This window comes from Phycodurus eques, chromosome 23 (genome assembly GCF_024500275.1).
Source record: "Phycodurus eques isolate BA_2022a chromosome 23, UOR_Pequ_1.1, whole genome shotgun sequence".
Classification (NCBI taxonomy): domain Eukaryota; kingdom Metazoa; phylum Chordata; class Actinopteri; order Syngnathiformes; family Syngnathidae; genus Phycodurus; species Phycodurus eques.
In genome coordinates this window covers 3,559,622-3,573,605 of record NC_084547.1, presented here as the reverse complement: position 1 = coordinate 3,573,605, position 13,984 = coordinate 3,559,622, and the positions used below count along the sequence as shown (strand labels likewise).

At 46.8% G+C, this 13,984-nt stretch overlaps 1 protein-coding gene across 4 annotated transcripts in view; it reads right to left on the bottom strand.

The window, feature by feature from the left end:
• Positions 1-13,984, bottom strand: part of col4a6 (collagen, type IV, alpha 6) — a 44,289-nt gene that overhangs the window by 18,237 nt on the left and 12,068 nt on the right. For 3 of the 4 annotated variants that reach the window (XM_061669099.1, XM_061669101.1, XM_061669102.1), the window contains exon 4: positions 4,043-4,120. In XM_061669099.1, the coding sequence (XP_061525083.1) occupies positions 4,043-4,120 (78 nt within the window). Of the gene's footprint in view, positions 1-4,042; positions 4,121-8,402; positions 8,446-13,984 lie in introns of those variants that run through there. The other variant, XM_061669100.1, reaches the window with a different exon arrangement.

The window sequence follows — 13,984 nt, the reverse complement described above, 5'->3', positions numbered from 1 at the left end:
GCCGCTAAGCTCTCTGGACTTAGCGCGGCCATCGAGGGTCCGCCTCACTTCCTGGAGCGGGAGAGCGCTCGGACAGACGGTTTCAGAATGGTCGTGCGTGTGTGTGAAAGTGTGCGCATTGTCCTGGACGTCCACCCTCGGGCCATCGGAGGGGGGTTTAACCAGTCGTATTGTTCTGGTGGCGGTGTGAAGATTTAACTGTCACACTGCATGCTCACTGTAGGATGGTGATGGGAGCAGAATTTGGTGGCGCTGGTCACGCTGGTGGGGAAGAATTGGCAAACGACGGGATTTGGTGGACTATGCTGGTGGAGCTGCTGTGGCTGCTTGACCCCGAACAACACATTCGCTGCCATTGACGGCTTTAGAAGTCCAATATCCACCTTAACTGGGAAGGCTGGCAATGAATGAGTTACAGCTCGAAAATGGACAGGGACACACATGCAGGGATATATTCTCGAGATGAGATTTCACAAAAACAGTACAGTGGTGCCTTGAGATAGGAGTGACCCGCCGCCATAGACGGGCTAACGAATAGCATTTATGGCGTAGGTGTTCTCACGCTTCCAGCAACGGATATCTAAACACAAATGGTACATCAACACATGTAGACACTATAACAATACTCACAGACACACAAACTCTCATTCGTTTGTGTCCGCATGACTCTATTTTACTGCCCCCTGGTGGACAAGTCGCACAGACCAGAAGGAGCCGCGATGCCCAAGCTGCTTAATTCTTGACATTTTATTCGATGAAGTTATTGCCGGCGTGTGCGACTGCATATTAATTAAGTGCAATTAGATGATTCACACTCGACGATCCTGTAAATATCTTCTTAAGCCAAACGGGGTCTCATTACGTGTACCTAATGATGTGGCCAATGACTTCTTTTCCACCTGACTGACCCCTTCCCACCCGCCATTAAAGCAGCAACATGTCCTCTCTTTTCATCCAGGTGCGTTAACACCTGCTAATGAAAAAAAACACACGCACACAAAAAGAAAAACACATAGGAGGTCAGCACCTTGCTGTCCCAGGGTCATGATGTCATAAAGCCCTCGTGCATTTCTCAGAACGCAACAACGTTGCCACTCGTGTGCTCGTTCGCCAGTTCAGCGCGTACATATTTCGCAGTCGTCAAAGGTGTAATTGTGCTCAAAACGAGCTTGCCCCCCTTCCTCCTCTTAAAAACCAGCCCGAGGGGACAGGAACCTTTGAGACCCAAACAGCACGTGTAATTGGCACGCAAGGCCAAATAGTTTAAATATATATATATATATATATATATATATATATATATATCGCACTGATGTTTAGGACTCCTTCAATGGCCACCCTGGCTGAATTGAACTCTGAGGCGACTGAAAGCACTTTGGATTTTTCTCATGGAGCGTCACACGTGGAGGTGGAGTGATGGCGCTGAACGCAGCGTCTAGAAATGGAGGCAGAAATGCAAACAAACCTGCCTACGCTTGAGAATCGAGCGCACGAATGCCTCCGAGATGAGAAGTCCCACCCAGCTGTATTTATTTAGCCCTCGCCGTTTGTTAATACTCTGCTGATGCGCACATTTTCTGGATCGCGGTCTGTGAAGCACAACCCATCACTTGTCCTACCTTTTAAAGTCATTCTCTGCCAGCCACCTGGACTTGGTGTTACAGGTTGGACGTTTGTTTTTATTTTGGTTGTTTTACGCTTCCTCATCCCTCGGTCAGGCCGCTTCTTGATAGGCTATTGTATGTGGTAATTTACCGCGTTCACGTTTCCAAGGTGCGCACACCGATGTCGACATACCACACACAAAGGCGTACAAAAATATAATTGCACAGACACAAATATGCGCCGCTCTCGTTAAAAGGGAGAGGTGCACCTACACGTTTAATAAACCCGCGCAGCTTTTTTCCCCCTTTTTTTTTTTTTGCACGTATGGGCCTCCGAATGTATCGTAAATAACCGCGCCGTTGTCGTTATCATCATCAACATCATCATCGTGTCAATGGGCGAGAGGCTGGAAAATCACAACTAATAAGCAGTGTTGCACATTCCCGCATGTGTGTGAACCTTTCTTTGCGTGTGTCGAAAGAGTCAGAAGTTCAGTCTGAAGGCGTCTTTTATTCCGATTCAATGCCCTCGCAGCCCGAGTTCGCCTCCCTCCCATACGTTGCATCTTTTCTCAATGCTTGAAAAACGTCTTGCAATTCGAGAGGAAGCCATGCGAGGGCAGTAGAGTGCATCAGAAGCAGCAGTTAAACAGGGAGGGAGAGTTGGTCATTGCATTTTGCTGCTTAGCTCTTTTGTGTGTGTCGTGTATTACTTTACACATCATTTTCTTACACGCACGAACGCGCGCGCGCACACACACACACACACACACACACACACACACACCTCAGCCCGTCTTTCTTCCTGACCTTTCGGCCTCAGCGTGTCTTTATACTGCCCATAACCCTTGACCCTCCTCTATGTGTGTGTGTGTGTGTGTGCATCATTTCGGCCATTTCACACAACCGGGTGTGTTTAAATGAATCCTTACGGCGAGATGAAAAAAATAAAATCAATAAATATCCCATCACCGTTCTCGACGAAGGGGAGAAGGACAAAATAACATTTCAGATGAAAGGCTGCTGCTGATAAAGAATGTCCTGTACATCTCGACACACGCGCAGAGGAGTAGCCATGCATATAGCACTAACACACACACACAGAATGAGAGATGAGGTGGTTATATTGAAAGATTTATAAAAAAAAAAAAAAAAAAAAAAAAAAAGTAGATCAAAGTCGTCATTCATGCTTGTCTGGTGCTGCTGCCAACTTTCATTACCTGGATGCAATTGGAGCCATCGGCTCAGTTTTGCTCCGGAAAATGTCAAATGAAACTCCCGACTTACGCAGAAAAGTGTTAAAAGGGGGAATAAGTGAGGGATGAAGAGATGCTGATTTACATTCGAGAGGTTTTGTCGCTGGTTTCTTCTGGCTCAATCCCACCGGGACGCACAGCCACTATCGCTGTGCCCTTACTTGAAAAGCGACGGCACACCTGCTTCGGCACACCTGCTTCTTTTTGCCCCCCCCCCCCCCCCCCCATCCGCATGAGTCCGTTCAGTCTTCTTTTACTCTTCAGCCTTGTGTCAATAAATACAAAGGGTTCGCTCTTATAACTTGGCAAAAGTTATTTTGCTCACGCACGTTCAATCACTGCAACAATGACCTGTAAGGGCCTTTGCTGTTCACCCAGTGGGAGAGGATGTTTTCAGATCAAATGACTTCAACATGGCACACACAGTATAAACAAAGATCTAAAGACCCTCTTCAGAACGCGAAGCCCCTCGGCTGTTAATAATGAGAAAAAAATAAAACCCGACATGACATCTGGATTGCGTTTCTTGCTGGTGTGTTTGGACATCACCCGAGGGAACAGTCCCTTCCTCTCACAGGCATCAGCGATGGATTCAGAGCTACGCTGACTCTGAATCCACAGAATCCCCCAGGTTTCCTCCCGTTTACTGTGTTCAAAAACAAACAAACAGTGACGCAAACTGCTTTCTATTAGAGATGGGCGACATGGCCTGCAAATGAAATCACATTTCTGATTTTGTTTTGTTTTGTTTGTTTTCTCCTGTCACCGGAGGGGTCAGAAAAGTGGATAAATATAAAGAGCAAATTGCTGACTCTGCTTTTGTAAACTGGCTACGGAGTCCACTTAAAAAAAAAAAAAAAATCAATGGAAAAAAATGTAATCTATTGATACAATCAATTTAAATGCACGTTTTTGCAAGCTGTCCTGCCAAGTGCAAACGAAGCAACTTCACGCTGCCTGACAATAACAGTCACAGGTATCATTTAACCTCAAGTGGACGGGGGCGTCTCCATGTTATTTACCAAAAGCGGCGTACACTCGGGAGCTAAGTAAGTGCAGGCTTCGGTCTCAGACAGTAATTGTTGTTGTTGGACGCGGGCGGCAACAAAGAGCAGAGAAATAAAAGGTCCTGAAAAGTCAAAATCAAACAATAACCAAGATGGCGGCATGCAGAAGACTCACCCTGGCTCCCTTTTCCGGGTTGCACCTGCATCCTCCGCTGCAGTCCAAACCGGAACACAGCTCGTTAGAATTGTCCCCCTGCGGAGTCAAGATACAAGTTGAGTTCCTTTTCGCAAGATTTGATCGCGGCGGCGCAGTTTAACATTCGGTCGCTGCCCATTGATTTGAATTGTTTTGATGCCTCCGCTTGGCACAGCATCTTATGAAGATGAACTTCATGGTGGGCGGCTGATGGATGGAAATGTCCATTTAAACTCCACCACCAAGAATTAGACCAACATATGACCCAATGTTGTTTTTGGGTCCATTTTCAGGTCAAAGGCCGCCTTCAGCGTGACGTGGGGATGAAAGGCGCGATGGAGGTCACCCGAGGGACATGTTGGAGGGATTTATGAGAAAAATGAAAGGTGATGAAGTGGCGGGGTGGTTTTGGTCCATATAACAAGCGGGGTCACACACCCCTCTGGACCCCCAGAAGTGATCATAAGCCGGTCTCGACGCGCTAACCCACGTAAAATAAAAGGCCTGGGAAAAACTAGTAGAAATCCTTTTGAATCGTAAAAATGAGGCCGAGCAAATATGTATCATCCCATTATTCAATCAGTATTGGGGATCAGTTAAAAAGTGTGTTTTAGTAAAGATTACCGGCATGTGACAACGGAGGGCGGCGGATAAGATTCAACTGGGAAAAGTTTGGCACCGTGCCGGGGCGGTCGGGTCAGCAGCGCAGGTCCGAGCCTCGCTCCCTCTGATCTCCTCGAGTCGTCTAATCGTGATGACAGAAGGAGGCCAAGAAAGTGAGCATGGGAACGGAGACGTTTGGGCTGAGAAGTGGACGCGGGAGAACTTATTTCAGGACCCGCAGTTTCGTTTTAAGCGTTACCGTTTTATTCCCATAGATGTCTCAATAGGACGGGTGGCTCAGTTTCATGTTGTTCCTTGTCCTGAGTCATTAACCGAGGCCTGAGGTGGCGGATCAGGGACGTGCAAAAGACACTCATCCATATTCAGACACTGCTGTCCACACCCAGACTTCAATAGAACGTCAAGCGTAGCGATCCCACTGGAAGATGGTCTGATTCTTGCACGGATTGTTTTGAAGCTTTAAAATGTTCAAAACAACGTAAGAGCCGATGACAGACACAAAAATAAAGTATACATTATTTTAACACCGGACAGACATGTAGAAAAAGTCGCATCGCTAGCTTAACACCGAGCTGAACCGGCACCCAAAAGTGAAACTAGAAACGACGTGACAGGCGAAAATCATATGACAATATATATTCCTGTAATACGCCTTTTGTTCCCCAAAAAATGTATCAGCCTGTCTGTGAGGCAACTCGGAATGTTGAGTCAGCGCAAAAATGAAGTCAATGTTTCTCCTGTGAATACATTTACTGACAAAACAAAAGACATGAGAGAACAGGCCCGGTGCCGCACTTGTCTTCATTTATTGACGCGGTGCCGTATCTTTCAGCATGTGATAATGCTGCCCGATCAATCTGCCGTGTTCGCTCACGCTCTACTGTCCAAACACGTGCGTGGAGGACACCGTGTGTCGTCGTCTTCTTTTTTTTTTTTTTCTTCGTGCATCCTGAGTGGCAGCTTGCGGGTGACAGCCGACGCCTCAACTTGCCCGCTTATTGCGACCGCCTCTGCAGATGTTATCGGTGTCCGGAGTGCGTGTCGGGTTACCCCACAAAACAGACGGCGGGCTATATCGCGGCGAGCACGTTGCATGAAGGCGCAGGAGCGTTTCTATTTTTTTTTTTTTTTTCTGTCTAAATTTTGACCTCGTTTTCATACATCCGCTCGGTTTACGATAAATAATACAATTAAAAAAAAAAGGCTGACTCGGCCATTCATTACTCGGAATCGATGCATGTTTCAAAATTTGTGTGAAGAGGGTTCGACAGGCGGCAAGACGTCATCTACAAAGCAAGCTTTTATGAACAACTCAAAGCAACAACCCTCCCGGTCTGCTTGGCAAAACACAGGCAGCACATGCGTAACACATCCTGTCAAAAGTCAGTCCTTCAGAATAAAAGCTTGCCGTTTAGTCAACTTTCTCCACACGTTCTGGGCCACATGGGGGCTTATTTAACAGTCACACTCAAACAAGTAGAAAATGAGTGTGACTGCTAAATAATAAATAATCATAATAATAAGCACCAAAAAAAACGCATTGGATTTCATACACTTCAGTTTTTAGTCAGACTTTCTTGAACGGATTAATCACAAAAAAGCAAAAACAAAACAAGGATCCACTGATGCGGAACATCTGAAGTGCTGCTGACGCTTTGATTGACACATTCCAAAACGATCTTCGACAATTACGTTGACTTGTATACTAAAAACCAATGCGGGCATGCTACACAAATACACGTGTTGAGCATTGCCATTCACAGATCCTTGCGCGCTGTGCAAAAGAAGTACTACAACACTGAACAGACATAAATGCGCATTCAAAAGTGAAAAGAAGGTCAAATGAAGGTCACCTGTCAAAGTTCGTGTATTTTAGGTTCATCTGGAAATTTCACCGGAATTTTCATCCGTAACTTTTTGCAACGATACAAATAAAGACAAGAAACGGACAAAGGGGATAAAAAATAAAATGAAATCTCCTTTCATCTTCCTTTCCTCCCGTCTGTTGAACGTCTCCACGCTCCTCCACGTTAGCCCTCTTATCACTCTTCCCTTCCTCTTCCTCCTCTTGAACTTCATCATCCTCTTCCTCCTCAGTCCGTGCACGCGACCCCCGGCATCCGCCGCGGGAGTCTAACCAGCTGTGTTTGGCCGTGCGGCAGCGTTCCTCGTTTACTGTTTACCCCATCCGCAGGCTCGCCTGCGTCGGCGTTCCCGGAAGCGAGGCCACCCAGCAGGAGTCGGAACGTCCAGCACCAAATGTTCCACGCTCACCTGCTGTCACACGTCAAATTCAGACCACGCCATTTCTGCCAAGCATGAGGCGGCGCTGCACCGTCACGTGAGAGCAAAACATCACCTAATATTCTGTTACTACGCGGACACATTTAGTGGCGCTGTTAAGAGGCGGCTTAAGTCAAGTGCCACTGCTAAAATTAGATTTTTATCAGTGCAATCATACACTTGAAACGTCATGACTGCCGGGCCACAGTCCTAAATGGACGACTGGGACGCCCACACGGGCCAGGAAAGAGTCTGACTGGCTTCGCTAGGCTTCCGGTTTGGGTTTGGTCCCGCTTGTCTGCCGACTATAAATACAACATTCGCATGTGAGCGCACCTGCGTTTGGCCGAATTATATGGACCATTTGGAAGTAATAAAAAGAGGGTACATAAAAATGAAATGTGTAAATGTCCCTACTATCTGTGGATTTAGGGCCCCGCAAGTAAACATGCCTCCTCTGCTCGAGCATCAGTCGCTAACGTCCAGCGAACGGCGGATTATTCCGCCGATAAATCGCCCCCCACTTACAAGTGTTGATAAAACAAACTTCAAATCCAAGTGTAAATGTTAAGACAGCGCCTGACTAAACAGCCGGTGCTAACATTGCCGCGTAGTCTAATATGAAGTTACAGAGGAGTAGGGGAAACTTGATTTCAAATTTGTGGTCAAGACAATAAGATGGATGGCGCGCTGGAACGCAATATTTCAAACGAGGACGGGCCGTCGTACAGGGGGGTCCATTAGCGTAGCGCGATGTTGACGTAACCTGGATGAGTGTACGCAAAGCCGACAAGACACAAAACTGTTCATGCCAAACTGCTGTCAAACTTCTCCCCCAAATGGTTTCGCCTCCTTTCCTGTTTAAAAGCCGACCGACGCAAAATCCTACGCAGTCGCAATTGCGTTGCATTTGAGGACACCGTCCCGTGGAGTGATGTTTTGTCATCACCGCCCCCCCCCCCCCCAATACCTGAAGGGCGGAAGGGGAGATGCGTCTGAAGTGCCGAGGCAGACAATGGAGGTGACATGCACCGGAGGCGTCAGACGCGGGATGAAAAGAGGGTGAAATGGCAGAAACGAGAAGAAAAGCGTGTGGTGGGGGGGAGGAATTGGTGACACTGGCATCTCCAACAGGAGATACGATTTCCCCCGCGTCTCTGATTCGCCCCTGGGGTAGGGGGTGTTTCCAGTCATGAGCCAAGCCATGCAGGTATTTGGACAACAAACAGGCTGGAAAAAACGAAACACGACGCAAAGAAAAGAACAGAAGGACGGAGTCTAACGCGAACTGATTCAAAGGTTCCCGCATGGTGTACTTCAAATTTGAAGTTCAAGGCTGAGGACAGCATCCACATTGCAGCGCCTGTCCCATTGACCTCTGCTGTTACGAAGCCAAAGTCTATTTTTAGCGACGGGACGTTCGGAGCCTCACCTCTTTTCCTGTCCTCCCATTCATCAATAGAGTTAAAAAAACAAAATAAAATAAAATAAGTGAGAGTGTGGAAGGACACCAGCAGACACATTTGCTGCGTATTTCCAACTGATCTGTGTGCGCGTGTGCGCGGCGCCTCCCCATGCGCGCACACTGCCGAATTCCACACCCGCCGGTGGAAAGTAAATAGACATTTTTTGGCACTGCGGCCACACACTGTACAGATGTTCAGTCGGTTTGTCATCGGAGGAGCCCACCTTCTGGTGTTCCCACTCTGCCCGCAGGAGGCGGCAGAGAGCAAAACTCCACTCACTGACTCGAAAGTCACCTTGGGCCATTTGACGTCTTTTGATGACCTAAACGTAGAAGCAAAGAGCCTTAAAAGAAACTTTTAAGGCTCTTTGATTCTCTCACACTATTCTGGCATTTAGCAAATACAAATAATTGTGGTCATGCTAATTGACCGAAAACAGGGAATGTTTCATCTGATTTCATGTCAGACAGTGAGGGGGGAAAAAAGTGTATGTCTTTTTATATACTGTATGTAAACATCTGTTTGTACTACTCACAAAAAGTAACATGAAACACGGAGGGTGACACGGGCGGCACGTCACGTACTACTTTGCAATTAGACACATGTTACGAAATGAATGTGAATCTGCATGAATCCTTGCCGGCTCGTGCGCTTCATGGCTGTGCCGCATGCAGGCAAATAACCATAAATGGTCAAAGTCGCCCCCCATTTAACGGCGTGAGCACCTCGGGAGAAACCATCAGAGCGCTCCGAAGGTCGGCTGCCGGATTTTGTATTCAACGTGAACATTTCCAATGATTACGAGCTCGGGTTTAACCATCTACGCGGCCGCTTGCACAGAATGCAAACAAAAGAGAAAGAAAGACGTTTAATCATTATTTAAGGGGCATACGCTGTGAATGTGAGGAAGAAGGGGCCGGGTGGTGATCATGCGCTCATTCACTGGAACTGACAAGCCAAGTTCTGGAAGAATAGTTCAAACAAAAACCAGGGTGGCAAAGGTGAAGGACATTGTTCTTACCCCCCCTCACCGAATGCTTGCATGCTTTGCAGTGCAGGTGCTTCCTGTAATATGAATTATCCCTCATTTTCCCCCCCCCCCCCATTCTAACTGCCTCACATGCAAGCTTTAGGTATTGCTTTCGGGCAGGAAACGGCAGCTATGAAGAAGCTGGCTTTTATTGTCTTATTTTATTCATTTTATTGCAGACATTGTTCGTTTTAAAGCAAAAAAAAAAAAAAAAGTACGAGGAAATTGTTTTGCGTTCACGGCGGAAGATGAAAATCAGGGGAGGATATTTGATTTGCTCGGACCACCTTAAAACAAATGAGCACTTTTGTTGGACTTAAAGATTCGAAGGGTTGTACAAGAGAGTTTTCATTTTTTTTTTTTAAATATATGAAAAATAAAGTAAAAAGTAAAATAAAGTCCAAAGCTCGGAAACGTGAGTGACGCAGAGGCAAGAACTGAGAATATTTCAGCATGCTACAACAAAGCAGGAGGCACCCCAGCAGCCCAACAGGCTACGTGGGGAAACATCTCCGCTACCTGGAGGCGAGACTCACTTGGCATTTTGGATGATGAAAAAAAACAAAACACGAATCTGAATGGCATAGACGTTGGCGCCACATGTTCAGAAACGTTGGTGGGAATAGAAACGGCGGCGGCGGGGGGGGGGGGATCAGGCCGGAGGGCGGGTGGGGAATCTGCGTCTTCTTTTATCCTGCAAAGGTTGGAAGGTTTGGCGTGTTGCAGCAAGATTGGACAATAGCTTCTCATATAGGTGGATGAAAAAAGATCGCACGCAATGCAAACCAAAAAAGCAATCGCATGTAAGGAGGAATGTGCGGGTTAGCCCAGGAATCCGGGCACAATGCAACGTGCGGATCCTTCTCACCGTCTCCCTGCTTGACTAATCTTGATGAAAGGGTTCATTTAAGAGTGCCAGACTAACGTGAACTTATAGCAAAAACGAGAGTTCCCAGAGTATTATTTGTCTGCATCCTGTCACACCGTCCATTATGCACACGATGGATGTAGCGGCGTGGCCTTTAGGTATTTCGCCGGTATCTAGGCGCAACGCAACGCAAACAGCGCGCAAGGGCGGGCGTCCCGCGGCCCCGCCGTCTAATTGCGCGGCCTCCGTAACGAGCGCACGGTGCCAGAGGAGGCCGTATATCGCGCTAAACATGCCAACGCGTGGCGCCTCTCGGGCGGCCGTTTCCATGCGAGAGACACAGGCATGTGCTCGGGGATATTTCGGGTACCCTACGAGATGCGGGGGGCACATATGTTAGCCTCCAAGTATTATGTCTTTCGAGCAGATAAAAGAGAACGCTCAAATCAACTCTATTGCTACAACAACCGCCGCTGCAACAAAGTGATAAAACACGAATGGCAATAAGCCAAATAATATCAATAACAAATCAAAAATATTGTTTTCTCATTGAAATATACGAGAGCTTCGTTTAACTCACGTTTACGACAAGCGGAGTTTGAACGGGAACACGCTGCGGTGGGAAAAGGACGGAAAAGTACAAATGAAGGAGAAAATTAGCAGAGCTGTTTGTCACAGTTGGAGCAACTCCGAAGAGATGATCGTGCACATGGACTCCGCCCCTCATCACATTGAATTTTTCCCTCAGTGACAAATTGTACGAATCCTATCGACAAATTTCAGACACGCACGCTTCGTTCAGGGGCTTCTGCAAATTCAACGGGGTCTTCGCACAGAAGAAAACGGCTTTGTGAAATCCATCCATCATCAGCCTTCCAAGTCCTTTCAAACATTTCGACATGGAATGATAAGCCGTGTTAAAACATCAGCGGAATATTGAAGATTCCATCATCTTATGACTTGCGTGAGCGTTCGACAAGTTGAAGCTGCTGCAGGCTAAAAGCAGGCATCAAGAAAGCAGGCCATATCCTGTCTCTTATGTTGTCATTTCTCAACACAGGTGCACTTGGTTTTTTGTTTTGTTTTTCTTTTAAACCAACAAAATATGACCTTGCAACAGTTTTATTAAAGCAGGAATGTCAGATATTGTTCCATTTGTGTTCTCTTCACGCTTTTTCCTGTTGGATTCACACAATATGGGCGCATCTGCAAAGACCTCGTAGACTTGGGGTTTTATTTTGACCTTGGTGTGCCTTTTGCATGACTGACTTAACAGTTTTAGAACTGCTTTGGTGAAGCGAAACCACGATATCCCCCCCCCTCCCAAGACATCCCCGGTTACAGTTCTGCTGCCGTTGCTGTTCAATACAATCGTGCACATACAAGAATGCGTCGCAGTGTTCGTACTTGCGCATGTTGAGCGACACCGGTGAACATTTCACCGCAAGCATATTTTCATGAGCTCCATTGAATCAAAATGCTGCAATCAGAACGCTCCACACGCACGTTGCAACGTTGCTAATGAATGCAAAGGATGGTGTTGGGAAATACAGTGAACCCGCGTTCATTGCGGGGAATTTGCAATTTTTTGGTTTTTTTAAACATAGTTGTGTCCCCCGCATGGTTTTAAACAGGTTTAAACTTAATAAAACACACTCCTTTAAGGTATTCCTGAGCATCTGTTCAAAAGAACAGCCTTATTAATGCGAAATGCCATAGATGGGCTAGTGGAAATGAGCATGGATAGTTGTTACTTCAAACACCTGCTGTTTTAACATTTCTAAATTTGGACTACTGTTAAAAAAAAAAAACCCAAAAAAACAATTGCTTCAAAATCCACGCGAACGCGAGGGGTATGAACAATGGACCTTGACAAAGCAGGGGTTCACTGTACAGCTCATTTGTTTTTCACCATTCACTGCTTTCATTGAAGCCATGAACGAACTCAACCCGAATTCTGGTGTTCCCATCACTTCCACGGTGCCGTCAGGGTCCTCGAGCGCAAAAGACGAGTGCCTAGCGGGGGGTGCGAAGTAACAAAGAAAAAGGGGCGAAGCGGGTCGTGGGGAGGGGCGGCGGCGGTTGATCGGGATCGCCTCGGTAATTTACGGCTTTTCATAGTGATGCAAAAAGGTCAATAAATTGAGTTGATGTGAGGCCTTTGACTCGCTCTCACATGAATGCACACGCAGCAAGGCTTCATTCGGGATGCACACTGCAGTCGGCCACATTGTGGCTGTGTGTGATAAAGACACTGAAAGATATACAACTGGCATGTTCTTTTCTTTTAAGCCCGCGCGCCATTTGTTTTATTTTGATTTTTTGTGCCAAATTCCGCCATCCAAAAAAAAATCCATACGCGTCAGGCCGTAGTCATTGCAAAATGCTCATCTCTGCCGCAGTCCACTCCGCAGGGGGTCTCGCACGCACGCCTAACAAAAGGGCGGATGGTTCTTCAGCCAAAACCGCCGCAGCACGACGCGAAAACAAGTGAGATGGATTGCAACCAGTTGCAGAATTTTACTGGAGTAGAGCCCCCCCCACACACACACAGACCCTTTGAGATTTTAAACAGACCAGTCCCCTGACACCACTTTACTCCATGTGAGGGGCTTAAGGGGCCTCGGGAGAGCTGTTTAAACCTGGTGACTTTGTAGGTCAGAGGCCTGCTTGCTGGTGGCTGCAGACTGACCACATAGCCAAAAGCTTTCTGCTTTTTTTTCTTTTTTTTTTTTCTTTCCAACTTAGCATTTACATTTGGAAGGCCGAGCTTGGGTTGCACGGCAATATTGGCGCAGCCTTTGCAAGCTTTACCGTTAGTTTTCAGGCTCTGGGGCTGCATGGATATCTTTAGCATTAGCCACACAGGTTGGGTTACAGCTATGATTTCGCTTAACATCAAGTCGGACGGGAAGCTTGAATGGCTGCATTGTGAACGCCAGGGAGGCTCGGGCATTGTGAGGGCGGAGGTCCCCGTAACAAAGGCCGATACCGATGACTTAGTGGGTATCAGGTTGCTTTTAATCCCCCCGCCCCGTTAAATCTAGAGTAGCCATGAGAAGATTGGTGGATTCCACACAGCAGGTCCGGATGCAAAATAGGTCACCGTGTTATTTAGCTGCAAAAATATTCAAATGTTTTTGTTTTTTTAAACGAGCAAGAACTTATTTTACAGTGCAGGTGAAAAGCATCATGGGAGCAAAGTTATGGAGCATGGGGGCGGGTACACAGAGACCACCCGGTAAAAAAGGGGATGGCTGCCAGATTCCATTTGTGTCATTTATTATTTGGATTTTCGAGGGGTTTTGTGTGTGTTTGTGTGTGTGTGTGTGTGTGTGTGTCTGTGCAAGCTGAGCACTTTGTTTTGTCAAAGCATGTTCATCTCCTCAAGATGAACCTGCATAGATAAACATTGCCATCTTTCCCAATTCCTATTTTTCTAACATTTTGACTTGTCAATCGACACGCCCTGGGCAAAGGTATTGGGACATGTGGTCACGACTCCGACAGGATGTCGTCGTTGTTCCTACAGAGACGAGAGAAATCAGGTTTGTATGCGTCGATGCGCTGTGTGTTAAACTAGAAGTCGTTTGTAGGTTTAATCTCCGGTAGCCCGTTTATGGCGTTTCATATATGTTAGCCTGACGGAC